The 27,438-nt window shown below is 41.0% G+C and overlaps 1 protein-coding gene across 2 annotated transcripts in view; it reads right to left on the bottom strand.

Moving 5' to 3' along the window:
• Positions 1–25,311, bottom strand: part of EYA3 (EYA transcriptional coactivator and phosphatase 3) — a 37,567-nt gene extending 12,256 nt beyond the window's left edge. Inside the window, exons 1-8 of one of the 2 annotated variants that reach the window (XM_009582968.1) lie at positions 25,279–25,311; positions 18,970–19,013; positions 15,898–15,977; positions 13,119–13,185; positions 12,171–12,313; positions 6,687–6,824; positions 2,033–2,115; positions 370–553 (exon numbers count right to left, since the gene is read on the bottom strand). In XM_009582968.1, coding sequence (XP_009581263.1) covers positions 370–553; positions 2,033–2,115; positions 6,687–6,824; positions 12,171–12,313; positions 13,119–13,185; positions 15,898–15,977; positions 18,970–19,013; positions 25,279–25,311 — 772 coding nt within the window. The remainder of the gene's footprint in view (positions 1–369; positions 554–2,032; positions 2,116–6,686; positions 6,825–12,170; positions 12,314–13,118; positions 13,186–15,897; positions 15,978–18,969; positions 19,014–25,278) is intronic. The other variant, XM_009582969.1, reaches the window with a different exon arrangement.
• Between the last annotated feature and the right edge of the window lie 2,127 nt (positions 25,312–27,438).

The raw sequence follows: 27,438 nt of genomic DNA, 5'->3' as shown, positions 1-27,438 counted from the left end.
GAAAGAGCTAGCATGAGCTATTGAGACTGGATATCATCAACTGCCCTGTAGCCCAAGTGAACACCCAGCCCCAACACATGACAGAATCAACGGTCCCCAGTTGGCAACTCTTCAAGTCACCCCTGGAATTCCCTCTCCCTACAGCATTCAGAGCACGTGGTAGATGTCTCCTGAATTGCAGCAGTATAAAACTTCCAGCATGTAAGTTTGGCTGGCCCACCAGCGAGACCAGTCTGACAATGGAAGGCAAATGTCCTATCCAGGCCAGCACACAAAGGTGCCGTGGTTACCTTTTGGAAAAAAGTTTTCCCCACTGTACTGTTTATCACAGGTATTTTGCAGCCACCCTGTTAAAGATCCAACCATTACCAGAGGAATGTCTCTGCACCGTCCGCGTAGGCACCATGGCGTTTGGTTTTTCGGTTGGATACGTAGTTGTTGCTAATGCAGTACTCTCCGTGTTGCTGTCTGCTGGTGTTACGACTCCAAAGCCAGAACTCGGGTAACACGTCTGGTACTGACTTTGGCCAAGGATCGTGTACGTAGGATATTCCTGTTAGAGGAAAGGATCGGTTATGATAGGACACTTCTTTCAGAAAACATTCTATACTAACATGACCTTTATGCTAGAATATGCCTGTCAAAGAGAGATCCCAGAAAAAGCACAGTCTGACTTCATGCTATTTCTTTCTGCATATGTAAGACATCCCAAAAAAGGGTTGAGAGATCTGACTTCCCAATGGCCCCCTGCACAGGCAGGTTCTGCATACAGGAGGGCAGCAATCACAGGGCCACTCCTGCCTCCAGTTTCTTCAAAAATGAATTCATTATGAATGATGTGACAGTAACAGGAGAGTATTTGAGTGGATGCCACGGCATCAGTCCACACTGTCTGTGTTCTGGAATTCGTGGTTTTGTCTTGCGTTTTGCTTTCTGATACCAGATGTACTGACAGTGACAGAAAGTGGTCTTGGCACTGGCTGAGGGTGCAATCCCGGCCACAAGAGCTACAGGATAAACTGCCTTTACTCATGTCCTGACTTCAGCAAGCAATTATTTTGCATGCTGTGATGAAAGATAGCCATTTATGAAGACTATTTACTCATTTAGGAGGAGATCACTGAGGACCTGAAGCTGTGCTTGAGGATTTTAGTTTCTGCTACTGATAGCAAAGAAAACAGCCACCCCAAATGTCACGTCACACTCTTCAGGCACACTGTGCACTCCCAATTCCCTCAAAGAGCAACCTGCATTTGTGAACCAGATACCTCGGTCTGCACTACTGAAAGAAAATCTTCTTTTCCCCTTACAGCTCCAAGCAAGTTTATGTTAATGTAAGAACCTTAAAAAGCAACAGCATAAGCATACAAGGATTTTTGTGCATCCATTGCATTTTCCACACTTCCTATATTCTCCTTCTGCAAGGTTGTGACATTGAAGGGTTCCTTTGTATATCTAAATATTCAGAATGACAGTTAATCGCTGACAGTGCTACGTATTACCCACAGCAGGTCACAGTCAGGGGGAAGGGCTCTGTGCTAGCTGCAGGGCTTTTTGACTTTGTTTTATTCTAGCAGCATCAGAATGCATCTCCTACTTTACTGGGGGTTTTTTGTTTGGTTTGTTTGTGTACAACCTATTTTCCTTTTCTTGCTGAGGGAGAACAAAGGCATTCCAAAAACATCCACCTATAATCCTCCCTGTAGGTTTGGTTCTCAAAATAGTTCTGTTGTTTCTTCTCCACTGTCTCTCTTGCACACATCTCAGTACCCTGTTTAAGATTCACCACACAATCTGCAGACAAGGAAACAGCTTTGAACAGATGAAGTAAGTTTGCTGTGAAGGCCAAAGGGAAAAGCATCATGGTCAAAGAGAGACTTTGAGTTACATACTGAGCCCTATAACCCTAGTATCCATTGTGCTCCATTTGAAGTGATGCAAATAGTTGGCCTTCCTTTGTTAGTTTTGAGTAATGTGCTAAACAAAGGTGAAGAAGATGCTGCACATAAATATAACAAGGAAGAAGTTTTACCTGTGAGATGCTGGCTACTGCTGAAGTGGAAATATTGACAACAGTTGAGGATGTAGAGACTGGACTGGCATTGGTAGTTGATGCTGTAAAATTAAGAATTACTGCATTAAATGCTTCTAGAAAAGCACAAGAGACAAGACCAATCCAAGTTGTGAAATAAGTACTTACTAGGCTTATGTGCAAGCATTTGTGCTTCCAGCAGTACTCTGCTTGTAACAACCAAAAAAGAGTTGGGGTGTATTTTGAAACCAGTTACAATTCAACTGGGCTTACAGGGAAGGAGAGCTAGCATATCTTTAAAAACAGTACTTTCAAATGTTCCAGAAACCTTTTCCCTCCATGGCTGCTAAGCAACTGGAGTACAATTAAAATGGTTTCTCGTCTTTACTAAAAGTTTTGAGAAGACAACAATCACATTCCGATGTTCAATTATTAGCAGTTGAAAATTAATCAGAATAAATCAGTAAAATGGATATGAATGTGTTAAATCAGTTCTGAACTTAGCATATTTAGTCTAATTAGATTAAAAAAAATTAAGGAAATAGTAAAAATATTTCAAATAGTACAAAAAGGGTGCTTCCTACTACAGAAAGCGAACGTATCTCCCCATATCCCTGTGAGACTACAACTGTTTTTTGGATGAGACTTTCTGAAATAATTTGTCAACAGCTTGTAGGACAAATTATTAGAGACATATAGTTGTTAGTATGAATGTTAAGATGTTTAATAGCCTTCATGTCACTGCATTCGGTTCTTCCAAAACACAAAAGAGGCTGCTAGAGCACTTTCTGGGAACACTAGTCATTTAGCAGATTTTGTGGTTTTACAGCCACAGGGCCACTCCATTAAACGTTACTCCACATGGGGTTTTGGGACACTCAAGGGTTAGTGAAAACAAATAATGAAATCAGCACGAACAAAATCAGGATGTACTAAACCAGGTGCCACCAAGAAATATTTTCTTTTGCTAAACCTTCTTTCTCTGCACACAAATAAAACCAAAAATCACTTTTACATGCTTATGAAAAGACTTGCAGAAATCCACAGTACCACCTGTTTACCGTCACTCTGAGAAAAGCCCTCACTTTCTGCAAATAACACCCATGCAGAATTTACCCCAAGACTGAAGAACTCAAGCTTCTGAAGGCTTCAGTCTTTCTACCCCAGGGAAACAGATCCCACCACAAACTCTTAATCAATGTATGTTGTGTTATGGCAAAGCACAGATACTACCTGGTGAACAGCTCCTGGAAAGAGGAATGGATCCAAAATATGCCTCAAAAAAGATGAAAAACAAAAGAAATATAACTTAAAAGAGGTGCAGAAATACAAAGTATTTATAAGAGGTGAGAAATGTGAAGGGTGGCTTCTCTGCAGAAGCAGAAATGAAGGCAAGCAATTAGCCCCTGGGAATCCCCTCATAGATAGGAGCAGCAGCGTTCAAAAACAGATGGGAGAGAAATTTAGGGGAGAACATTTAGAAAAAGGGAAAAAGGCTGCACTGAACAGCAGTAATGGTAATGAAGATACTCAAGTACCTAGAGTACCTATGCAGCTACTAGAAGCACAGCTCTGTGAGTAAGGTACCCATCACAGATACTCCTCATAAGCAACTGCTAGAGAACAGGGGTTAGTTTCCAAATAAAACTCCTTCCAACTATACATGTTACAGAAATCATCAAGGCTGTTATTACCTTATGAAAAACGTCACTTCCTAGGGCACTGCAAAGAAGCCAGAAAAGATCCTCGCTAACGCAGAACAAACCTGCCATGAAGCTGGAGGAGATGAACTATCTAGAAGACAGATTATTCTACCACCTCTCTCAAGATTATCACAGAGAGCAAACAGAAAGCAATTCTCATCTGTAGTGCTCTGAAGAGGCTGCTTCTCCACTGAGATAGAAGTTAAGAAATCACAGAAAAAAGATTCCAAGTGCTGGGATTCTGGTAAAAACACAGATTCCCTCATATGAACTTCATTGTTTATCTTAACTCTGGTCTCCTTCCAACATTTATTTTTTAATTACCCTTTATCTATACAGTGTTACACATCAGATCTTTATAAACAGCTCCCACTACACAGATTAACCAATTCTTTCTGCGCTGTGGGTCAGTTCCTTTTACCTGTGAATGGGCCAAAAACATGCAAAAATATTTGGCACAGATGTACCAAAAGGGACCACTTCATGGTCTCAGGTTTAGAAGACCAGCAAACACAAGTATTGCCTTGAAGCTGCCATGACTCTTTTTCTCTTCTCCTCTCTTTCTCCCCCACCTCCTGACCTCGTCCTCAGACCTTATAACCCTACTTCCCCTGCCTTATTCATCCCATTTGGTTTTGCATCAGTCATTTTCGAAGATGTTTCAACCTGCTTCATGTGCTGGGAAGGGAAATTGCAATTAATGCATTTTATGTCTCACTTAGCCGCTTTCCTCTTACAGGGAAGGAAGAGGCAAGGCAAGAAGCAGCCACACGACCCACATTCCTCCTAGTGCTTCCAAGCACCTTTGTGACATACCACCATGGCCATAGCTCAGGTGAGTACAAAAAGCAAAATTCTCAGTCACTAAGTGCGTCTGACCATTTACAGGGTTCAAGTATCACATTACTTCAGTCCAGCATCTGCAGACTAAACCATATCCAAGCACTGAAATACACCTCCAGTGGGACAGCAGCATTGTACAACTGTGTATCACCCTACTATTTTGATTGGAGAGAAAAGATAGATTTTCAAGAGCTTTCTAAGAAAGCAACTTCGTCCATCCTTCCAGCTCCTGCTTTACCACCTCCCTTGCACCAGCCCAAATTAGCTGAGCTGACCCCTCAGTGGGCTGCTTGCGAATTTGATGAAAAGGAAACAGCAAATCCAAAAAAGGAAGAGTTTCCTGCCAGTTTGCAAAAAGTTTTTCAGAAAAGTGATAGCATTTACACAATTCAGGTGACTTTTTCCACACTTTCAAAGGGCAGCCTGAAGGGAAACTGTCCTCAAATCACACATTCTCAGAGCAGCACGGATCAAATGTTTTAAAAGCCTTCTGCGGAGCGAGGCCTGACAGTGGCTTTGTCACCCCGTTGATCCCCAGGGATTCACATGCTCGCCGTGGCACATCACTGGCAAACCTGCCAAGGGTCATGTTATACAGAACCATTTCTGACCCTTGGCAGTTAAAGCTGGTGCTATAAAACACTGTAATTCATTCTGCCAGTGGGAGTACCTGGACGAGAGTTATGTTTGAAGGAAGTTAGTATTTCCAGTGTTGTATTGCTCATGTTATAAAGAAGTCAACAAGTCAACAAGTGAAAAGTAAATTAAGGATAAACATTACGCTGGGCCATCTACTGTCACAATGACGCAAGCTGAGCAAGTACTATGACATAGTGCATGGCCTTCCTATCAGTGAAAGATATGCTAAAACCCACTTATTGCTAATTTTAAGAGTTATTCCCCTTTACTTGGCACTCATTAGACCACATCTGGATACGGCATTCAGTTTGAAGCCTCAACCACAAGAAACATACTGATAAAATTCAGCGGGCAAAGAGTCACCAAAAGAGTCAAGGGAGCTAGAGCATGTGCCCTGCGAGGGGCAGCTACAGGGAGTGGGACTGTCCAGCCTGGAGAAGAGATGGCTTTGGGGGACCTGACAGCAGCCTGCTGGTACCTGCACAGAGGTTATCAAGAAGACAGAGCCAAGCTCTTTTTGCAGGTGCACCCCAGGAGAAGGAGAGAAACAGTCACAATGTGAAAGAGGGGACGCTCTGACTTGACAAAAGAAAAGAAGTTTCACCATGATGACAGTCAGGCACTGGAATTTGTGAAATCTCCATCCTCAGAGGTTTTTGAGACCCAACTAGATAAAGCCCTGAGTAACCTAGTTCTGAATTCAGTGTCAACTCTTCTTTGAGCAGGAGACTGAACTAAAGATCTCCTGAAGACCCTGAATTATTCTATGAAAATACACACAAGAAATAGATTAAGAATTCCTGAAATGCTTTTTAAAAACGGAAGAGAAAGAGACAAATTTTCACAATTCATCACCCAAACATAAATGGCAAAAATCCTGCCTAGCAAAAAAGTATCAGTTTGCACATATTTGCCATAAACAACAATATTCCATTATTCAGCTAAATGGCACATTTACTCCTAAAAATTGCTTTGAAAGCTGGTGAAATTCAGCACCTGGCTTCTTAGATGTGGCACTTCCAGCAGTTGGTATATTTTTAGGCTAGTTCTGTACTGAGAAATTCACTTTCTAGGAGATCTACCAAGCTCTGTGTGTGAGTGTATTAAAAAAAAAAAATTTCCAATGTCAGCGTATTTCCTGACATCAAGCTAAAGACCACCAACAAAGAGCTCGAGCTGCAAAAGCATTCCCGGTAAAGGCATGCAAGAATACAACATTTAGTCTCCTCTTCCCTTCCCATTTGCTCTTCACCCTGTTAAGTCCATCAGCATGGCACCAACAAGCCAGCCTGGTGCATACAGAGGTATGTAGCAAATACCCAACCAAACACATACACACGCACAAAGAGAAAAGAGACAAAGCATAAAGAAGCATGCACAAACCAAGAACAAACGTGCAAGCCTCTGTATTGTGGTATCTGGACTCAATTAGGTGGAGAGAGATGCAGATAAAAACCATGCCAAGTTACCTTCAATGCAATAAGAATAATGTGCTGGGCTGGGCTGGCTTGTGGTTAACCCTGTAGTGCAGGTAAGAACACTGTGCTGACTTGTAGATGGAGTCTGAATTAAACCACTTTCAGGTTTCATACCTGGCCACAGTGCACCTGAATCAGATAAATTGGACCAGTTACAAACAAATATGCTGGGACCAAACGGCATGCTGCTACCTCAGATTAAGATTTTTGCTTGTCACAAAAGCAAGTAACAAATCACACATGGAAAATCTTTAATTTCTGCAACAGTAAGTGCTGACTGTCAGGCTGTGCATGGCTTAGAGCTGCTGACAAAACTGGCTGAAAAAGAGAAAATTAATTGCACCAACAAGACCAATTTCCAAACCTTTCAACTAAAAATCTGCTAGTGTCACAGTAAGATTCACTGCCACGTCGGTATAAAGGAACTGCTAATCCCTCTGATGTTTGGGCTGAGTTGCACAGCACTGCAAATGACCTCAGCTATTACATAGCGAGGCTGAAGTTGGTATATATTAAGGTCAAGGTCAACGCTTCCACTACTTCACTGGGCTTTGGGTTGAATATTTTAAAACAAGCCACAAGTCCGTAATTTTCATAGACTGATAACAGTGAATATAGAGCTCAAAAAAAAAAGGGGGAAAAAAAAAAAATCTGAATGTTTCTTCTACATTTCCTGCCATTTTGGAAAGCATTTGTAACAACACTGGGCAAAGCAGAGACAGCAAAGTGACTGTAATTCATCTGTAAAAGGCACACATAAGCAGTGTGGTTTCAACTCAGGTGCCGTGTTAACGTCTAATCTACTGCACTAACAGTGGTGAAAACAGCATCCGACTGAAGTAGCTCAGCTCAGGCCTGGTTCTTCAGGGCTCTTCAGGCTTTTGTTTAAGTGTTTCCAGACGTACAGCCAAAGTCAAAGGCATTTCTCCCTGGCCCTGGTTAGAAAGCAAGAATCGTTTGACAGGATCTACTTAAAAACAAGCAGGAGTGTGCAAAGCAGAGGGACAAAGGACGTTTGGAGCTAGACACAAAGTTCAGGGCCAGCCAAAAGAGCACCCTCCTTCTTAAACCCCCAAAAAACTGTACCAAGGCTGCGAAAGCCATCTGCAGCCTTTCACCTGCTCTAGCAGGATGAGCCATGGGCTACGAGCTCCAAGTCTCTTACCCAGAAGACACGGGAGACTCTATAGAGCTGGACAAGAGCAGCAACTCCAAGAGCTCGCTCCATGCTGCAGCTTTATCAGAATTAAATTCTGCAACGGCTCTTTGATTTATTTACATACCTGATCTCAAACTGTCACCTATGAGTCAAATTAAGTAATTCACCTATGCGTACAGCCACACCAGGGTTTTGATTCTTCAACTCTCAAGTTGCGTCTTCGTTACTGTTTCAAACCTCGAGAACCGTGATAATTAGCAAACAAAAGGGAAAGACTGATTTAGGAAAGATTGTAGGTATATCGCAGAAACTCCAGAATAAAACATATGGGAAACAGATCCTGTAAGATGAGTGGGAATAGCTGTATTTGTTTAGTCTGAAAAGGGTGTGTAGTTTTTAGATAGGACAGTAACCAACAGTTCCTTACAGCGCAAGACGGACAAGGAGCAGACAGCAATATGATGAGATGGTCACAGTGCCTAGTAACGGTGACAAACCAACTCTGAATGCTGTAGGATAATTATCACATGAGGAGCGTAACACCAGATCAGACATGTCGGAGGTGTTCACAGGGTTGGTTGAATGCGAGTGCAAGAGCTGACTCAGGTTGTGTGTTAAGGCATCTTTCAGCCCCTGCTTTCCATGACTGTCTCAGTATAGACGCGTTCTACTTTCCATACAGCAAGGCACACTCTTGGCCTGGTGGCACATGTCCTTCCCTCTTGTTCTGCAAGGCAGCACTTATACGCTAGCACAGCCTTGAGGATGACAGAGTAGAAGCTGGGCGAGGGGGAACGAGACCCCCTCCAGTCCAACGGCAGCACCACAGCTGGGGCAGAAGAATGTCACAGGACACGTCTACGTATGTGGAAAGGCCCCACACAGGATAGTCCATCACTTGTAGGTTTTTCTTGAGTTAATGTAAACCATCACACCCACAGTGTTTCTAACACCAACTTACAGCCACACATACGCAGCTTGTATGTCACTACTCTTATTTTAATGCTTCTTTAACAAAATCTTTCCAGACCACAAGTATGTCCCATGCAGAACAATGCACTAAACACCACCAAAAAAGTATTATCACACAAGGAGAGGTGACAAACTGGCAAGAGCATAGGTCATCTTTTCTCTGAAAGCAGCATCCTGACCTGAGTCATCTCAAGACTATGCTTGTGTTTGTCAGCTTGCTTGAATTTCATACTTAAAATACATTTGCTTTGTTCTTTTTGGCACAGAAACAAATACACAGTAGAAAGTCATGCAAACCTCTGGAACGGGCCTTTTGATGCTGGAAAACATCTGACCAAGCTGGCCAAGTCCTCACCTGTTCAATGGAGATCTTGTGAGCAGAAACAATTTGTAGAATTTCCTCTGCACTGTGCATGTTCAGTCCTTTACCCTCCACCTGTCCATCACACCATGCAAGGTCAGTATGATCGAGCAGGTACCACTCCAGTATGATTTCCACTACTGGAAATACGACTTTTAACATCTTCCTAACACTTAAATTCAGACTAAAAATTCGGGTATTTAATAATAGACCTCAAAATCCATACCAAGACATTTCAGTAACTGATCACATTTCAAAAGATGTTTAACAGACAAAAGTTCCTATGAAGTCAACAGAAAATGCTGATCTCTTGCCTTGGTCTTCAGAAGAATTGCTACTGTTACGTTCAGAGTGTAACACCGAAGCAGCTAAGCACCCCCAAATTCCAGTGCCTTTGGATTAAAAAAAACCAAACACCCCACCACCACCAAATACAGCCACCACCACTACCACGAACAAAACATCACACACACATAAAACCTAACAAAAACCCTACATCCTCCCTCCCCCCAGAAAATTTAGAGATAAGTCTAAAACACCTTTTTAAACATCTTGGCCTAACGCTTCAAGGGAGCATTCCACATACTTACACGTATTTGCCTTTAAAAAAAAACAACACCACAATAAAACACCTAAGAACATACAAAGCAGCCTCAGTGCATCGTTCACAACAAACTATCAATAAACACCAAATAAATGAAGTAAAGAAAACCACTTGCCACTGTTCAGATATAGCAAAGACTAGTGCAACAAGGCACTGAAACCAAAGTGCAGAAACCCAGGGAAGGCAAGCACATTCCAGCAACGGTAACATGGGGTTGGGCACAGTTTGTAGGTAGCAGACTGTTGTGACAACACCCAACACTACAACTGTGCAAAAAGACAAGGAGCAAAGTGTTTAGAAAAATAGCAGACAAACTGCACTGGCAGCTGAAGCCCTGGGTATGGACACAGCATCAGACCTCCCTGCACTGATTCAGCTTTCCAGGGAAAAACTCTCCCGGAGGAATGAAGGGAGCTCAGAAAACACAAAAGGGAGAGACCTGCGGCTCCCCAGGACACGAAACACAGAGACAACAAGGCCCTCGCCCACTAGAAATCCTGAGATCACCGTCATGCCAGGTAGTGGGGAGGGTTGGTTGTTTTTAAAAATCTCTGAAAAGGCAGTCATACTTGAACCTTACTCGCAGGGGCTGAGCTAGAAATGCAGAAGCAGCAAATACCAACAGTCACCCAAATGACCCTATTCTCCTGAAGGGCCTTGAGTTGCTAATAAAACAGCCCAACACTTACACCCTGCAAAGCTCCCACTTTATGGTATTCAAGTGATCAGTCAGGACAATGTATCTCAGCATTAATACAGGGCAAATGAGATTTGGGAGATACTGTTTGATCAAACCCTTGCATCCCAGTTACTACAAAACCACCATGTTCTTCCTAAGGATCCCTCAACCACAAGAAAACTCCTTTTCATGAATCCTAGCTGTGTACACATGAAAAAAAAAAGGAAGAAAGGTATGTAGATTCGTTTTACATATTGACCTTTCTCATGAAGATAACGATTTGTGCCATATTACTTTAAACAGAATTAGTAATGTAACTTATGTCTAATAAAACTGAGCCTCGTTGTATCATCTTTTCTACACCATCTTTCAAAAATACCACGACGAATCAATCGTTTTGTAATTTATATAAAAGTCTTTGCTCTGTCAGCAGCTAACAAAAGCCGTAAGTGTTGTTGATTTTATTCAAAGACATGTAGTTCTTCAGCTAAGGAAAAACTCATCCTTTTACACTTCAAGATACTAAGATTTTAGCACTACAGATAGACCTGGAAGAGGCTCCCTTCACTTAGTTATGCAGCACGACTGCAAGCCCCTGAGACAGACTCTTCACGGCTATCTCACAGCTGCACAGCTCACTGACAGCAAACGTGGTGCTCCCCCAGGTTATCTGCCTGGAAGGGAAGTGGTCTCCCCTCTCCCTAGAGCTAGGTGCTAAGGGACAAAACAGCCTCCGCCACCATACACTTTTGAGAGCTGGCAACAATATACAATATTTACATACGAAAACATGCAGGGCAGCATCAAAAATGAAAGGAGAAATTAAAATGTTAATTTTTAATAATCAGTCATAAAATTTCATACATGCAGGGGATAGTCAGTCATGTGGTTTTTTCCCCAGTGCCTGACACTTTAATGTACAAAGTACAAGGAAAGACCAGGCAGCTCCTTTCACTAGCTAACCCACCCAGAAGTTAGATGTTTTCTGTCTGTACTACTCATCCTGAACTCCCTTTATACACCATGGAGAAAGATGGCCATTACCTTCTAAAACAGGCCAACACCCCAGAGGTGCATCTCTCCCTGCATGCACTGTAAAGAAAGTACAGGGTGAATAGCTCAAACCCCGTCATCGAGCTTTAGCCGCTCAGTTACGACAGGACTCTTATCCTTCAATTATTTGCAAAAACTGGAATGGCTAATTGAGGGCTCAAGTATTAGAGCAACTTAAGCAAACTTATTTGCCTAGTAAACTTGGAGACATTTTAGCATGAAATCTACATTTGGTAAAAGATGCAATAACAAAGAAGTCTTAATCCTGGTCAGCAAAAAGGAAAGGAAAAAACCTTCAGCAGAGATGCTACAGTATGGAGTCTTGTGTGATTTCACTGACAAGGAAACTGCACAAACACAGCTATACCACAATTGGAGAAAATTATAATCCAAACTAAGAACGATCTGGCAACCTTCATGGGGAGACATCCAAATTAATGGCCAGGAAAACAGCTTTGTAAGAAATATTATTTTATAATATGAAGACCCATCAGTACTGTAGATACTAATCTACAATTCAAGTTAGACATGTGCTCTCCTACAACTCTTCTCTCCAACACACCTCGTTAAACTTAACATTGGCTTTTTAATGAGACATAAGACAATAATTGCAGGCACTGAGAAGTCTTTGAAAAGTTACTTCTTACCGAAAGGAGGTAGTCCGTAGGTTTGGGTGGTCTGGGGGTAGATGGTGTAGGGCTGAGACTGCTGTAGTGCTTGGTACTGAGTCTGACCAGGGTAAGGGCTCATTGTTTCCGATACAGGTACAGAAAGGATATGTGTATATGGCCTTATTAAAAAGAAAGAACAAAAGTAAAAAAGAACTATTTACATTATGCATCTTTCAGCTTCCAAACCAGAAGACACGTAAAAAAAATTGCTTTAGGAAGAAGAAACAATACACACTGACACGTGCTCTTAGTGTAATACCTGCTTGTGTTTCCCAATATGACAGGCTCTTGGTTTTATATATGCTGACTGTTTCTTGCAGTGACACCAGGGGAAACTCTCTCCTCCATGATGCCAGAGCACCAGTGCTTATTCCAGGACTGGGAGGGCAGGGTGAGAGGGGAAGAGCAAACTCCCCGTTCCAGTAGGCACAAGCAATTCGTTTCACTTACCATGCCTCACAACACCAAATCCTAAAGCTAATGCAATATAGTAGTGTGTGCCAAAACTACTGGAACACAGAAAGAGACTACACAAAAGCAAGCATGGGGGATTAAGGCCTACTATGCTGCAATGCAAAGAACTATTAAGATCCCCAAATGTGGTAAATGACCAGAAAATCCTATATTCCCCTTATATTCACTTGTGTCCAGTTTGCTTACGCCTCAAATATTATGGGCATTATTCAACAAGACTGTTATGTTGTTAATTACTTAAAGTGAATCATTTATCCTTTTGAACATAAGACAACAGCCACTAAAGCCAAAGGGTGGCTTCTAGCAGCTTCAGCGTCCGCAGCAACGAGTATCTGTTGCCAGAAGATATGAAGGGTGATTTACAGCATTACAGAAATGCACAAAGACGCAAAAAGATAACTTCAGCAAGAAGTAAGAGTTACAGAATTTAGTAACAATTGTTCGACTTACTTTGCAGAATACATTTGTGAGGTATAATCATTTGATGACCTTGGGATATAATCAGTGCATGTCATAACTGGAAAAAAAAAGTTTGTATAATTACACAGGCGATTTCCAAACCCAACAAATAATGACAATTAAATATCAGCACGCACAGTACATTTTAACCAAGACATAGAATTTGCAAAGGTTTTTTAGTGCCTTGAATATCTGTTTCAAATCAAATTCTCAAAAGATGCACTGTTAAAACAGCACAAAAATGTTTTTCTTGCCAGTTCACAGCAGGTAGATGATTCAGTCAATGCTATTTCTCCCTTTGTAAGTGCTCTTTCTCTTTACCAGCTGGTACCGTCATCTTTTGCAATTCTCATGACAAAACTTCAGCCCTGCCCAAAACCTTGCACATGCCAAAGGGTATTCATCTGCGCCAAGCTTAACATTTCTTTCCTGTGTCCTGGAGCAGAGACTAAATCAGATGCCTGTTTTGCCAAGCCTTCCTCTTCCCTTTTCTACATACTCTACCCAGAGCATGGCTCCAGCAATCTGGCTTTCCTTTAAAAAGGAGCAGCTCCCAGCTCAACAAACTTAATCCCACACATCAAGTGACAACAGGAGGAGCTGCAGTGCACCAGGCTCAGAGTCCAAATTCAGATGACCTCTAAATAAATTTGGCAGTTATATTTAATGGGATATTTCCATTTTTCTGCTTGAATAAATCCGCAGCAATTGCATTCTAAAACTGGTGAGAAAGAGTCACTCAGGCTGCAAATCCAAGGAGGAAACGTTCAAAATCTTCTCACTTAGCACTGCCTATGGCTCTGGTATACCCCATACATCACAGTTCTTAATTACAGCATTCTGGGTTGGGTGGAGAAGGGGGCTTGAGTTGGTATGCCTCAACCAAGACCCATTAAAAAAAAGCCCTGGATTTAGATGAGCTGACCTGATAAATACTCAGCTGTCCATCAAACTAGGAAAGCAAGGACGTGCAGGACCCCTGGCACAGAATTTGGCACTGTACAGCCTCTCTGGCACATGCCACCCCTGTAGTGCAGTATGCTGCAGTGATCTCCAAGCTAGATGACTTTTGTAACTGTAAATCTGCACACTACATGGGTTTACCAGTTCGGATCTACAAGCACCATACCCAAGTTCTTAGCCCACACAGCTGTGCTGCTGTGGATCCAGCTTATTCATCTGAAGCCAGTTTGGAAGAAGGCAAAGCACCCAGGTTCCAGCCCTGCCTAGAAGGGGATCCAGGCTAATAGTGTACCTCTTGTATGGGTCCAGGGGCCTGGATCATCCATCACTACAACATGACAGGAGACTGCACTTTCCCTCTCCCTTCTGGAGTGAGACTCAATTAACAGCCTTCAAAAAGTATGGTCATGGATGGCAGCATACTTTGTCTTGGGATTTGCTCCAGATGCCAGTGATGTACTGCAACAAGTCGGGCTTTTCCTGTCTGGAACAGTCCTACAACTGTTTATTGTTGCTCTCGTATCATCATGTAGTTAACTCTCTTATCAGCTACATCCACTAAGGGGAGCAAGTTAGTTTGCACAGGCAACCCTAACTGTAACATTTGCATTCTGCTACCTAAATAAGCTCCTCTTAATGTAATCTGACATAAGCAGCTGAGAAATACAAACCATCAGCCACACACTCTGAACCTTCCGAATGCTCCATGAATCACCTCCCTCTGGTCCTCAGTGTTTGCCTTTACTCATGGTGTGAAGCCCACGTAGCACAAGGATACCACAGGATACAACAGGAAACGCAAACTGGGAACTTTTGGACCTAAAGGCTTTCATTGAACACTTGTCGGATATTCTCACATCCCCCATGCAAAAATGTTTTGTTTGTTTTGTTTTTTTAAAGAATGTCATATTCATCTGAATAGTAATGTAGTAATGGTATTTCTAGAACTCTTATTTTTAAAATAGCGTATAAAGAATTAGGTAATGGTGTAAAAAAGAAAAGAAAACCCACAATATTACTGCATGCAACTTCTGGAATTTGTAAATGACTTATCCAGTTAGGCAGCAGATTTTGCAGGCCAAAACTTCTGGTAACTCCTGCAACTGCAACATCACAAAGCACCACACAGATTAAAATAGTAAAGATGCAATCAGTTAGCAATGGAAAGTTACACGTTACATGTTTTCAATCAAGTTGAGCTGATTTATACTTATAAGTAAGTATGGACAGTCAAAGGTATTCTACACAGGAATCCTACTTTCAGAATAACCTCCAGCCCTCTTTTTCCCCCAAGAAATGCAATCCCACAGAAACTGCAATTGCAATTACTATGCAATCTTTTTATTTTCTGCCTCAGTTTCCCCTCCATTTATTTCATAAGGAATTTCTGCAGACATTCAATACAGTTCAGAGTCTAAGATTAAGTGTATGGCATATTATTACAAAAGACCCAACCAGCTGTGTAGAGACAATGATTTATAAAAATAACATCTTTTTTTCGCAATAGGCATTATTATTGATCAACTCAACCCCTTCCCTCAAGAAAACTCAGGTATAAGACATAGCAGTAACCAGCAGCAAGTTGGGGGGCAGTGACACAAGAATATCTGTTAGAAAGAGATACTTGCTTACCATCAGGCATTAACGCTTTGTAAGCACCACAGCAACTTCCACTTTACAACTGATAGTGAGGACAGGCTAAGGATTACAAGGAGGAGACAAAGCTTGTGCTTGATGAAGCAAAGTAACAAGACCAGTGGAAGAAAAGAGGAAAGACAGTGAGAGCAGAACTCCAGAAGATACTTACTCTCACTGGACATGGGAAGGTTTGAACCAAGGCTTGAAGATTCAGGTTTCTGATCGCTGACTTCTGCGTTGCTCACATGACTGCCAGGACAAACAAAGGCTAATCATTAGCATTATGAATTCTTAAATTAACATCCTTGGGCACTGTAACCCCTGGGTTCAACCTTCCTAACCGATGCAAACTGACTCTTAACAGAAACTAGCTCTGCATTCTTTGATACTTCACACAGAGATCCCAAGAGAGAGATTTGCAGCTCTAATTTGGCATTAAACTGTCATCACCTCCAGCACATTTACTCACCAACTAGTCTCTCAAGATAAGGCTGTAGCTTCCCTGACAGCTCTGCAGACCTAGCAGCTTGGCGCTGCCGCCTGCAGCAGAAACTATGAACTTCTTTTCTGCCACTTGGTTACGGCCTCCTGCTCCCCTGCATCAGCTCAGGCACCCATCAGGCTCTCCATTAGAGTTTAATTTGCTCATCCAGCACAAAAACCGTGCAGTTATTTTTGCTGGGATACTGAATAGACTCAGCTCATGGAGGGATCCAGCAAGCACCATGCTTGGTGCACACCTGAGCTACAAGCAGAACTCCTCCTCTCAGCAGCAATAAGCAGTTATATTGGCTCCTTCACCTTGTAAAACTGCAGCCTGAGAATATCACAATAATACACAGACGCCTCAAAACTTTCATGTAAAGCTGTGTTGCAGAACTAGCAATAATAAAACTAAAGCCAATAAGGCAGTCATAAAAGGAAAAAGCAGTTTCATTAAGAAATTATCTGTACCTCCTACTCTACGCAAACATTGACATGCAACTGAAATGGTGCGTGACAAATCAAAATAATCTAGTAACCTGCGAACATTTCTTAAGTACAGAAGTGACACCCAGTTCAAGAATGCTTCAACACTGGCCTTCAGGGACAAACCCAGCAGTGAGGCAACCTCGCGTGGACACGGGAGTCTGTGACAGCAGGGCCACAACATACCACTCCCGGTGGCATTTACTTGGCTCCTGCAGGCTGGGGGGAAGGAGAAGCCAACAAGTGTGTGGTATCAACCAGCAGTGGCCTGGTAGCTCCATCCTCTGCCGGACTGCTCCTTCGGGCTGTGACAGGCTCCTGTTGCCCAGCCTCTTGCTCCAGGATGTGTTGGAGATAATCCCCTGGGGCAGGAGGTGCAGCTTTCTTGGGACAGGGTAAGGGGGCAGTTGGCTAGTGAGAGCCATGGGTTCGGTTATAAGGCAAGTGAGTTTCCTTCCTTTGGCTGGTGAGAAGGAGTGAAGCTTAACCAAAATGCATAACCTGGCTTTTTCCCCCTGAAAACCTTTATAAGCAAAATCCTTGGAAATCTTTCTCAATACTGAACACCTGAACAGACTTCCATAATAAAGCATGAGTTTTGCAAGAAAATAACATAATTCTACGCAGACTTGGGGTATTTGTCTACTCTTACTCTTGGTGGGAAAAAATGCTGTGATTCTGTGGCACAGATAGTCAATCTGTGGCTGTTAAATGGCATGCAGTTTGCAAGCAGTTTGAGAGCTGCTCGTTGTGATCACTTCCTGTGGAAAATGTAATAGATAAAATAAGGTTTCTGACCATACTATACCAGCCCATGTTTCTGCTCTCTTTCTCACTGCTGCTCCTCAACACACGCACCTGCGGCTCTTGGGACACATCCATCCCAAGTGCTCCTACTCTCCATCATTTACAATTTTTCAATTCTCACCAACCCAGAGAAAAATTCTCACTTGCACCATGGCTGCAGTGCACCACCGAGAGCATCTCGCAGACCAGCCTGACCAGCAGAGCACACTGTATTCACAAAAGTGTTAAGACTCTTAGGGATGCTTAATGCTCCCAAGAGAGATGACCCTCACTGGGTACAGGTCTTCCCCTCCCCACTTCCACAATCCAGCTAAGACAAATAGAGTACTGACATCGACTGAAAATCATGTTGCTGAGGAGAAATAGGTCTAATAAACTGTTTTAAACTATTCCATAGGTCAAACCTAAGATCATGTATAGTTTTATCAAAATAGACCCAGAATATTTAAACAGAATATTTAATCAGGTTAGAAATGCAATTTTATCCCTCCCCCCCATTCTATTTTTAAATACTATACAAGGATGTTTACACTCAAATCTTGAGGCTACTGGTGCCTGTTAGAAAGCTGTGATTGCACTGAAGCAGGGTGACGCGCTGAAGGAGAATCGACACCATTCACTCTGGCATGTTCAGACCTGCCCGTGCTGCCCTCAGCTCCTCTGTAGCCAACAGAGAGAAAAAATCCTCCTAGGACATGGTTCATCTCACCTCATACAGGCTAGAAAGGGAGCTTGTAGTGATTAGCTCAAATTTCTAACTTTTAGACATATAATGAATTTCACACACTGTTTGCTCACTGTTTCCTGTTAAAGTATTCCCTTCGATTTTTTAAAAAAAAATGTACTAATGTCCCCATCAGGGCTTCAATATATCATGTCCACTCTTGCATGAATGGCACACGTGTTTCTTCCTCACTCACACTGGGATGTCAGAGGCTCCAAAAAGAAATCTTTCTTCACAGTATTTGCTACTACTCACAGGAACAGAATAAACCTTAATATAGCTATTCTCACTACATGTAATAATAGTGATTAATTCCTAAATACGATACACATCAGAAAGCTTCTACTGAGGCTAAAAATAGTACAATACAACAGCTTTAAACAGAAGAGGCTATCAGTTTGAGAGGGTTTAATTTCTCGAAACAGTTATCCACATAGTTTTGCTGACAGTCATAGCACAGATATTATTAAAATATTTTGAGTCTTACCAGAATAAATGCATGTTATGTGCAGTACATGACAGTCTCATGACATTCTGTGAAAAACAGGATGCTTGATGATGCAATTAAGACTCTCTGTAGCCACTTTTATAAAAGCTTAATACCAAATGGCCAGTTAATTTTTTTTTTAAACGGGAACTTAATCTCAAAATTATATCAAATACAAAAGTGACATATTTGCCCTGTCTCTGTGAAAAATAAAACAATATATCCACACTGAAATCAAATTCAAAATTACGTACCTCAAGCTTTGTTCTCTGGATTCCTGCATCTTGGCTTTTTTCACCTGCAAGGACAAAAACATTCAGAGACACAACTAACAAGAGCCATCCTTGACAGAATCTATGCACGCAGACCTCCGTTAGCAGATCACCACTGGTTACTATAGAGTTTGCATTAGTGTTTAAATACAGAAAGCTTTGCATTGAACTCCAGAGCTAACCAGTGTCACCATGGGTTCTTCATCTCAAAAGAAGCGTTTTCCTAATTAGAAAAAAAAGTGCTAAAGCTGAACGTGTTAGCAAAATTGCCATGTTATTTAAGTAAGTAACAGATGATGGGATATACAGCTACAAAAGTCTGATAAGGAAAATTGTATGGAAATTGAATAAAACAGCCATAAACTTTAAGAAAATCTTATTCTGCATAGATTCAGCACAACTGCCATAAACCTGGATCCTTCGCTTTTTTCCCCCTATATTTAAATATTATAAAGATAGGAACTTGAATATTTTTTCTGTAATAAAGTAGGAGTTCCGATTTTCATTTCTGAGTAAAAACAATACAGCATTTATTCTGTTTTTGTTTTTGTAGGTGGGCAGCTGGATCCAGTTCCTGTATAGGATATTACACAACAGAAAGCACTGTCTTGAACACAAATTCAGCTTCCTGCATGCAGGCTACAAAGATGACTTTGAAATCCTCGGCAGGATGACAGGGTTAGTTTCTATAGCCTGTAGTCTTTTGAGCGAGATGTTCCTGTAATATACTGGCTCTTCGTTCCCCCACCTTCTCCTTCTAGCAGAAAGTTTTACAGCCTTCCATGTTTCTGGAACGTGTTTAGATACCAAACTTGCTGCTTTGGTACCCAGCTGCACTCATGGTTCATCCCAGACCCCGCAGGGCACTTAGCAGACAGCACTGTTTAGCACGTCTTCAGTGTAACTGGGAAGGGTCTGGGAAGGTACATGCTGGGTATCAGGCTGCAGGGATTACAGCCCCCCAACTTGGGTACAGTAGTCAAAGAAAGACTGCTGCCACATATGAAAGCCGCTAGCATAAATGCCTCACTATGTTATTCAAGTTTGTCTCTCTCAGGTGAGTGTAACTAAAACACCAGGAAAATGCCATTTGAGCATGAGAGGTCAAAATGTGCTCAAAACTTTTTTAAAAAAATAAATTAATAAAACACAGGTGAATTTCTGTTGGGTAGGGGGAGATGTGAGGCAGAGGTACAAAAAAGGATAAAGGGTCAAGGCAGCAGCAAGGGGAAAGGAGTGAGCAAACAGTAAGGATGGAAAGTAGAAAGCTAAAAAGGACAATCTTCTCTCCCTGATGAAGTTACCAGTATTTTAAAGCTCAGTCTGCTTTCATCTCTGTACTAGTCTTGCCAGCAGCTATTTCCTCTGGCATTTCACAGCAGAATGCTACAAAGTTCATTAGCACTCATCACACACACAAAAAAGACAAAGGCAATGACAAGAGACTATGGCAGTACAACTGCTTAGATATCACACAGCCTCAAATCTTCTGGCATTCATCACTTCAACCTGAGCAAAGAGCTGGTAACACTGGCATTGACATTAACTCCTGTTGCGGTTCTTCAGCCCCACGGCTTCACAGACTTCTCCAGAGCCCTTCTCCTGCCTGGCCAGGAATACACGCTACTTCTGGTCCCCATTGCCACGAGGTCTAGGGCGTAAAGGAATTGCATCAGTCTTCCCCACCTAAAGACGATGTTAACTACAACACTAAGGGAAAGCAGACTAGTGTTCCCCTAGCTCCCTCAGGCACTGAGTTATCAGAGCACGGCTGCTGCCCATCCATGGTGCCCCTCAACTCCTTTTGGCATCCTTCTGTCCTGCAGCAGGTGCTCCAGCTCTTCCCTGGGGCCCTGCCACCCGCTCCTGAGCGGGGACCTCAGCCACCAACACTGCACCAGGTAGCTCAGGGTGCCGAACTGCCCACAGGGTTCTTAAGGAAAGGAGAAAGAAAAAAATGAATCACATCAGAAAAAATAGCAAACTGCTTCAGACCAAAATTACATTGAGGATAAAAATAAAAATTAACATAGAGTTGGCAGCTTGAATTTTAGATTTCACAGGACAAATGCTCGTGTTTCCAGTCAGGTACTCGATAAGATCTGGCTTCTTCAATTCAGTAGTGGTTTTTTTTTAATATGGGAGGCAGGCAGAGAAATCAGCTCACTTACACAAAAAAACCCAACCAACCAACAAAAACCAAAAAACACCCAAAAAAAAAAGAAACAAAAAAAGAAGCGAGGTTTTGCAAGAACACATCAGTTTTATTGACGTTTTCATCGCAACCAGAATGGAATAGCTGTTCCTAAAACAACTCTCGATAGTCAGGACTTGAGCTCAAAGCACTGCTCTGCTGCTCTGCCGACTTTGGTCCCTGGACTGGAACTTCTATCTTGATGAGTATCTACACCACAAGGCCATCGTGCCTTGTCCTCCTCCGATGGGAGATCTTCCCCCTCTGCGAGAAACGTGCCCTTGGTGTTGTACAGAGAACAGTATTTTAAATGAGTTTTCCTTTAAGTCAATAGTTAATTTCATTTAAAAAATCAGTAAATATCTGGAGAGGGTTTCATACTCTCTTTAAATGGCTCTGGAGCATGGGCTACACAGTGCAAGTATGCAGCGTAAGTCAAGCAAAACAGCAATTTTGAATTTCAATCTATCATGTCCCTGCCTCAGCTGGCTAGCCTTGGCTAGTCCCCATCTCTGCAGGTTTTTAAAAGAAATTCTTCCTAACGTCTTAATGCTAAGCAATACCATTTAGACAATTTTGAAATTTCAATGGGATGCAAACTCCATTTTCTACCCATCACTAATCACTGCAATTTACGCTACAAATTTAAGTGGGAGGGAACAGTTTTAAACATATTCTTTCATGGGCTTGGAAAGCATTTTCTCTTTCTCCTGCCACGTGTCATAAAACATATTTAATGCAGGAACAGCACCTAGTAACAATAACTTAAGGATGACGTTCAGGGCACAAGGAGAGAGTGCTGCCATGATGCGCTATATTCCCAGCTGAGCCCTGCACGATCACACTCCAACCCCAAACCCTACATGAGGCACCTATTCATCCTCTCCTGCATGAGCCTTAGAAAAGGCTGCTGAAAGCTCTTCAAAGGCCTCCTTTCAACACACACTCCCCTCTGAAAACCTCTGGTGAGACGCACAGGGTTTTTTGGCCCCTCTCAAGACAGGATCAGTTTGAAGACTTTTCAGGCAGAAGTGAATTCATTCTTTGTAAAAATAAGAAAAAAAGAAACAAAGAAAAAGAAAGAATAGAAATTAAAACAAGGAAAAATATGTGGTCTACCTCAGTGATTCAGGTTTCAGCTTTAGCAACTTAAGACATTATCTCATTAAGCTGTTCTGCTGCACTGCAATGAATGACATCTCGTAAGGTATGTCTTTGCTCCTACCTCCATCTTTTTATTTCACTATCAGTTTTGGGCTTATGTTGATTTTTTTTTAAAAAAAAAAAAAAAAAAGGAAAAAAAAAAAGTCAAGTGACACATTCTAGCTGATCCCTGTTCCCAAATCACGAATTTCTATAACTGAAAATCCAAATTATTCTTTGTGCTGGAAACTCTGTTTCTGCCCCAGATCTACCAGCGCTGGAGTTCAGTTGTATGTACAGAGTCAGAATCAAAGCAGAAACAAAGTTTTCCTCCTGACATCAAGATAACAGTTGCTCTATGACTGAATCCGACTCTCAGACTGATATTCATAGACTAATTCCCAAGGCCGAGCAGAAGCAGGGAAACCCCCACACTCACAGCTAGCCAACAAGCAAGGCGATGACTTGGTGGAGCAAATGCCGCCAAAGCCACTTAAGACTGCAGCAATGCTGTTGTGAATGGAGGACTGCACACAAGTCAGGAACTCAACATTTTATTGCAAAACTCTGCCAATTTCAATTAAGAAAAATATTCAGCCCAAACACATGACCATCATTTCTTCTCTACACTTTTGACAGCGTTGGGTCTTTCTGGAGCCCTTTCCAACACCATGCTCTCCCTACCACTGACTCTGGCTTGCCGTTGCTGTCTGATACGGGAAGTCGTTCCAGAAAGCAACCCAGTAGATGTCTGCAATGGGTGTAACACAAGCTCACCATCCATTACAAAAAGGAGATTTTTGTAATTTTCTAGCATTAAGGATTAAATAAAGTATTATAAAAATCAACTATATGCATCCACAATGCATTCAACAAGTGAGAGACTCCTATACAGGATTACTTCTAAAAACTAATCCAGATTAGTAACTTATTATAAATCAGTAACTTTTTTGTCATGAGAAGGTCAGGAGGTCACTTTCGATCACTTCCCCCCAAACTTCCCTTTGCTCTCTTATTTCCCATGTCTGTTTCTGTTTTCTTAGCACTGTGGTGCGCACAGAAACTTTTCCATTCTAATTCAGACTTGAAAAGGGAACAAACATTCACAAAACAGGGACAAAAAACATGTCTGTTTAACATGCCAGGTGGCAGTACGTGGGGTAAGTGAGAAGTCTAACATTCATTTAGAAAAGACACACTACATGTAGTTGGACCAATTATTACCATCAGTCCACACCAACACAAGAAAATGACCCGATTTTTTTGTTTGTTTCTTTGTTTTTTGTTTAAGTAAAATATATTGAACTCAAAGCCTGATGACTTTTCCACATGCTCCGTTCTGGATTCTGTTATCAATAGTTTGCCATAAACATTATTTTTTCAAGTAACATACTAATCTTGTTCCCATGATTAAGAAAAGCAAAATCATTTGGGAAAGCAAACAAATTTGTACAATATCACCATTGGGCTACTAGGCAGATAGGATTTTGCAAAGCTGACTTCAGTTTTCTTTTTTTTTTTAAATTAGGAAAATTCACTTGTTTCAGGAATGGTCTCACTACAAAAAACGAAAAAGATTGTTCTTTCCATTTCCTCCTGCAAGAATGTGCCACTATACTCATAATACCACCTCACTTACTAGTTGTGATCAATATAGTCTCACATTCTGCCTCAGAATGACTGACTGCCATAACATACTTGGAAAAAATTACCAAGAAAATCTTCAGCTGAAAATTATAGCAGAATCTGCTTATAGAGGATGCTTTCACGTACCAAAAATTAGCTGTACCCTGTCTCTCATGCACTGAAGAATAAAATTTTATAAAGACAGTTTTCATTATATAAGGATCTAATTCAGATATTTCCTTTTTTGATACACACGTTTAATTAATTTTTAAATTCTACAAATATCTGGAGTTCAAATTATACGTTTTTGCTGATTAGTTTCACATTTTGTGCACTCAGGCACATAATCTGCACATTGGGTCAAGCAATATTTTGAACAATTGTAAATTTACATTTCCATTTCTTTCAACTTTGTTCCTAAGTCATAAAATTGCATAAATTACATTACAATGTATTTTATAACTAGTTAACTGAAGAACATAAAATTCTCACATTAAAAAAGTATTAAAATTTTTTCAGTGAGAACTTTGCCAAATTGCCCTCAGCATATTACTCTATTTTTGTGTGCATTTGAAAAGGTCTCCAAAATTAATGTAAGCTTCCCTCTCAAAGTAACTTGGCAATTTCTTGTTGAGTTTGCATCAGGTTTAATTTGGGAATATAATATTAATACAAACTTTTTTGCTTAATTCCTATGCTATTATGTTTTAGAATACAAATTTAAATTCATATCATACTGTATTAATAATCGCTCTACCCAAAACTTCTGTGACATGATATTATCAGTTACTGATAATATAGACAGTATTGTAAATATGTAAGATGTCTGAACAGCAATTTTTAACTTAAGACATGCTTCCCTACTCGAACACACTGTTAAATTAAAAATTAAAAAAAAAATGCTTTCCACCTGTGGAGATGATGGATCATGGTTCCTTTTCAAGATCTCAAGCACAAGAACAATTAAAGAGTATATACACTGTAACAACCAACATGCTGATTCTGTCATTGAAATAGTGAATTTTAATTTATCTAGAACAAGCTTGGAAGAGTCTGGTTTTCTGAGCATAACAAGTAATTATTTTACATAGAAACATCATAGAGTTTAAGCATACATAACTATTCTTTTTATTACTATTGCCTGTACAATTATAGAAAATTAAATGTAAAACACATTTCACTAACAGCAAAATGATTTTTCACCTCTAGATAAATATACTAAGTATAAGCCTTATTTTCCATTATTAATTAAAATAACTGTATACTGAATTTGTGAGATCACCAATTTGTTTTATATGTTCATTTTTAGCCTTTTTAAATATACTTACTGGTTGTTCGGGTAAGTCTTGTGGCTCTTCCATGAGTATTACTATTTTAATGCTTAAATGATTCAAATCGTGTGTTCCTCCACAGTCTTCAAAGCCTGTCAAAAAAAGGTGTTCACAGCTTTATGTACTTTTTGGGGGGCTTATCATTTAGGCTATCAGAGAACATTAATTGTCATATATTCCACCCACAAGCTTTCTAAACTCGTGTTGCCATCTCCCAATTAAAAGATGAAATTCATATATGGAAAGATTTAATAAACAAGGGATTTAGCTTTAAGCTTCAAGATACAGACTTTTTTACGCACGTGGCACATTTCTACATCGTTTACTTGTACCATACTGACTACAGAAGCTAATGTATCAATCAGACATGTGCACCATGATTTTAAAGACACTTTAAATGATCAAGTCTGGACTACTAGGTCAGTAAACAGCATGATTCAATCTAACCTGTTTTAATTTAGAACATTTATATAACGAACAAAAAAAATCAGGACAAGACTGTACACCTAAATGTATTTACCTGCAGTACTGTTTATGGCCAAATTCACAAAACAAGCTTATGATTTCAGTTGCACCTTTCAAAAAGAGAAGTTTGATGAAAATTTATAAAATAATTTTTATTTTGGAAGCTAAGTAACCCAGTAGCATTTAGCATAGAGACCTTACATACTAAGAGCTGCTCTCCCCCAGGGTTTTAAAACCATGAAAAGGAAATTTTGCAGATTACTTTCACAACCTGATTAATTTTTGCAACTTGCTGGGCAAAAGATACAGGCATGTGTCCTCCACAGCTTCCCCTTCTGCCCCACCAATGTTCACGAACAGTGTGACCTATGCATTCGATTGCTCTTCTTTTACCCTCTCATTTCAGAGCCAGTTTATTAAAAACAAACCCTAACCTCTTCAGACAAGCTCCATCTCAACCGCACCAAAACCAAGTAGGTGCCTGCTGTCCCATCCCAGCAGAGCTGTCTCATTACTGCACACAGAGCAGAACCTAAGTGGATTACAGAAATTAGAAGAAATGCTGAAAAACACTTATTGGTTTGGAAGAAATTAAATACAGTGACTTTCCGTGCTGAGGTACAACCTATTCCTGCCTCCACAGCCATGAAAGTTTTGCTGTAAATCTCAGTGGAAATGCGAAAGGCCGTTTACCTGGCTCTGCTTTCTCTATGCCTTTCTGGTTTCCCATCCTGTCTGGAGCATTCAGGCACCTTCACATCATGCAATTGTCCCCATGCAAAGTGACTAAACAAGTTAACAGAAACAATTTTCTGGCGTCCTGAAAACGACTGCTATTTCCCCCTCCTGGCCCCCGCCAGACCTACTTAAACTCCTAGCACGTGCAGCCAGCCTGCGGTGGAGCACCACGTGCCGAGCACGGGGATGTTTTGCAGCCTGGAATAATTTCATATTAACTATGAAAACACAAAGGATTTCTTCCCCCTTATTTGAGGACAGGTAAAGGTCTTACATGCCAGGGTGTATCGTATATGCCAGGGTAAAATTTCATTGAGGGTTTGAGTATTTTCCAAGGCTGCTTCCCCTAATCAAAGCTACTTACCTTTACTGCCTTAACTGTAAATCAACTGAATTTACAATAAGTCTCTTCAATAACTCAGGTTCTTTTGAAATGACCCTATTCACACCACACATAAGAAAGTATACAATACAAAGTACTACTGTCACCATTCCAGTTTTTCCTCCATCAGTTTTAATCAGTTTTATTTTAAACATAAAAGCTTATTTCCTTTTTACTTTTTGTAGGAATTACAGAGAAAAATCAAGACTTAAGAGAAACTGTGGCTTTCAAATATTATGAATAAAAGTGTAGAATACAATGGCCAACAGCAAGAATATTTGAAATTGATACCAACGGGTCCCATCCTGTCCCTTGTCCTTCATTTTTGTTATTTGACACTGTGTCACTGTGTAATTTCTTAGAAAAATCCCAAACTAAACTCTTCAGTATGGAAAAAGATTTTACATCACACTTTGATCCACACAGCAGTAACTTCCCATTCCTTGCTTTGTTTAAAAGCTGTGAGCAGTTCTTTAATTTGTTTTTGAGAAGATTCCCAGAGTCACATATGTTAGTTACACTCGTGAACAAAACTCTCTTCCCAAACGAGTAGGGCATCTTGTAGCACCTGT

This window comes from Fulmarus glacialis, unplaced genomic scaffold (genome assembly GCF_000690835.1).
Source record: "Fulmarus glacialis isolate BGI_N327 unplaced genomic scaffold, ASM69083v1 scaffold34138, whole genome shotgun sequence".
In the NCBI taxonomy this organism is placed as follows: Eukaryota; Metazoa; Chordata; class Aves; order Procellariiformes; family Procellariidae; genus Fulmarus; species Fulmarus glacialis.
This window is presented reverse-complemented; position numbering and strand designations above follow the sequence as displayed.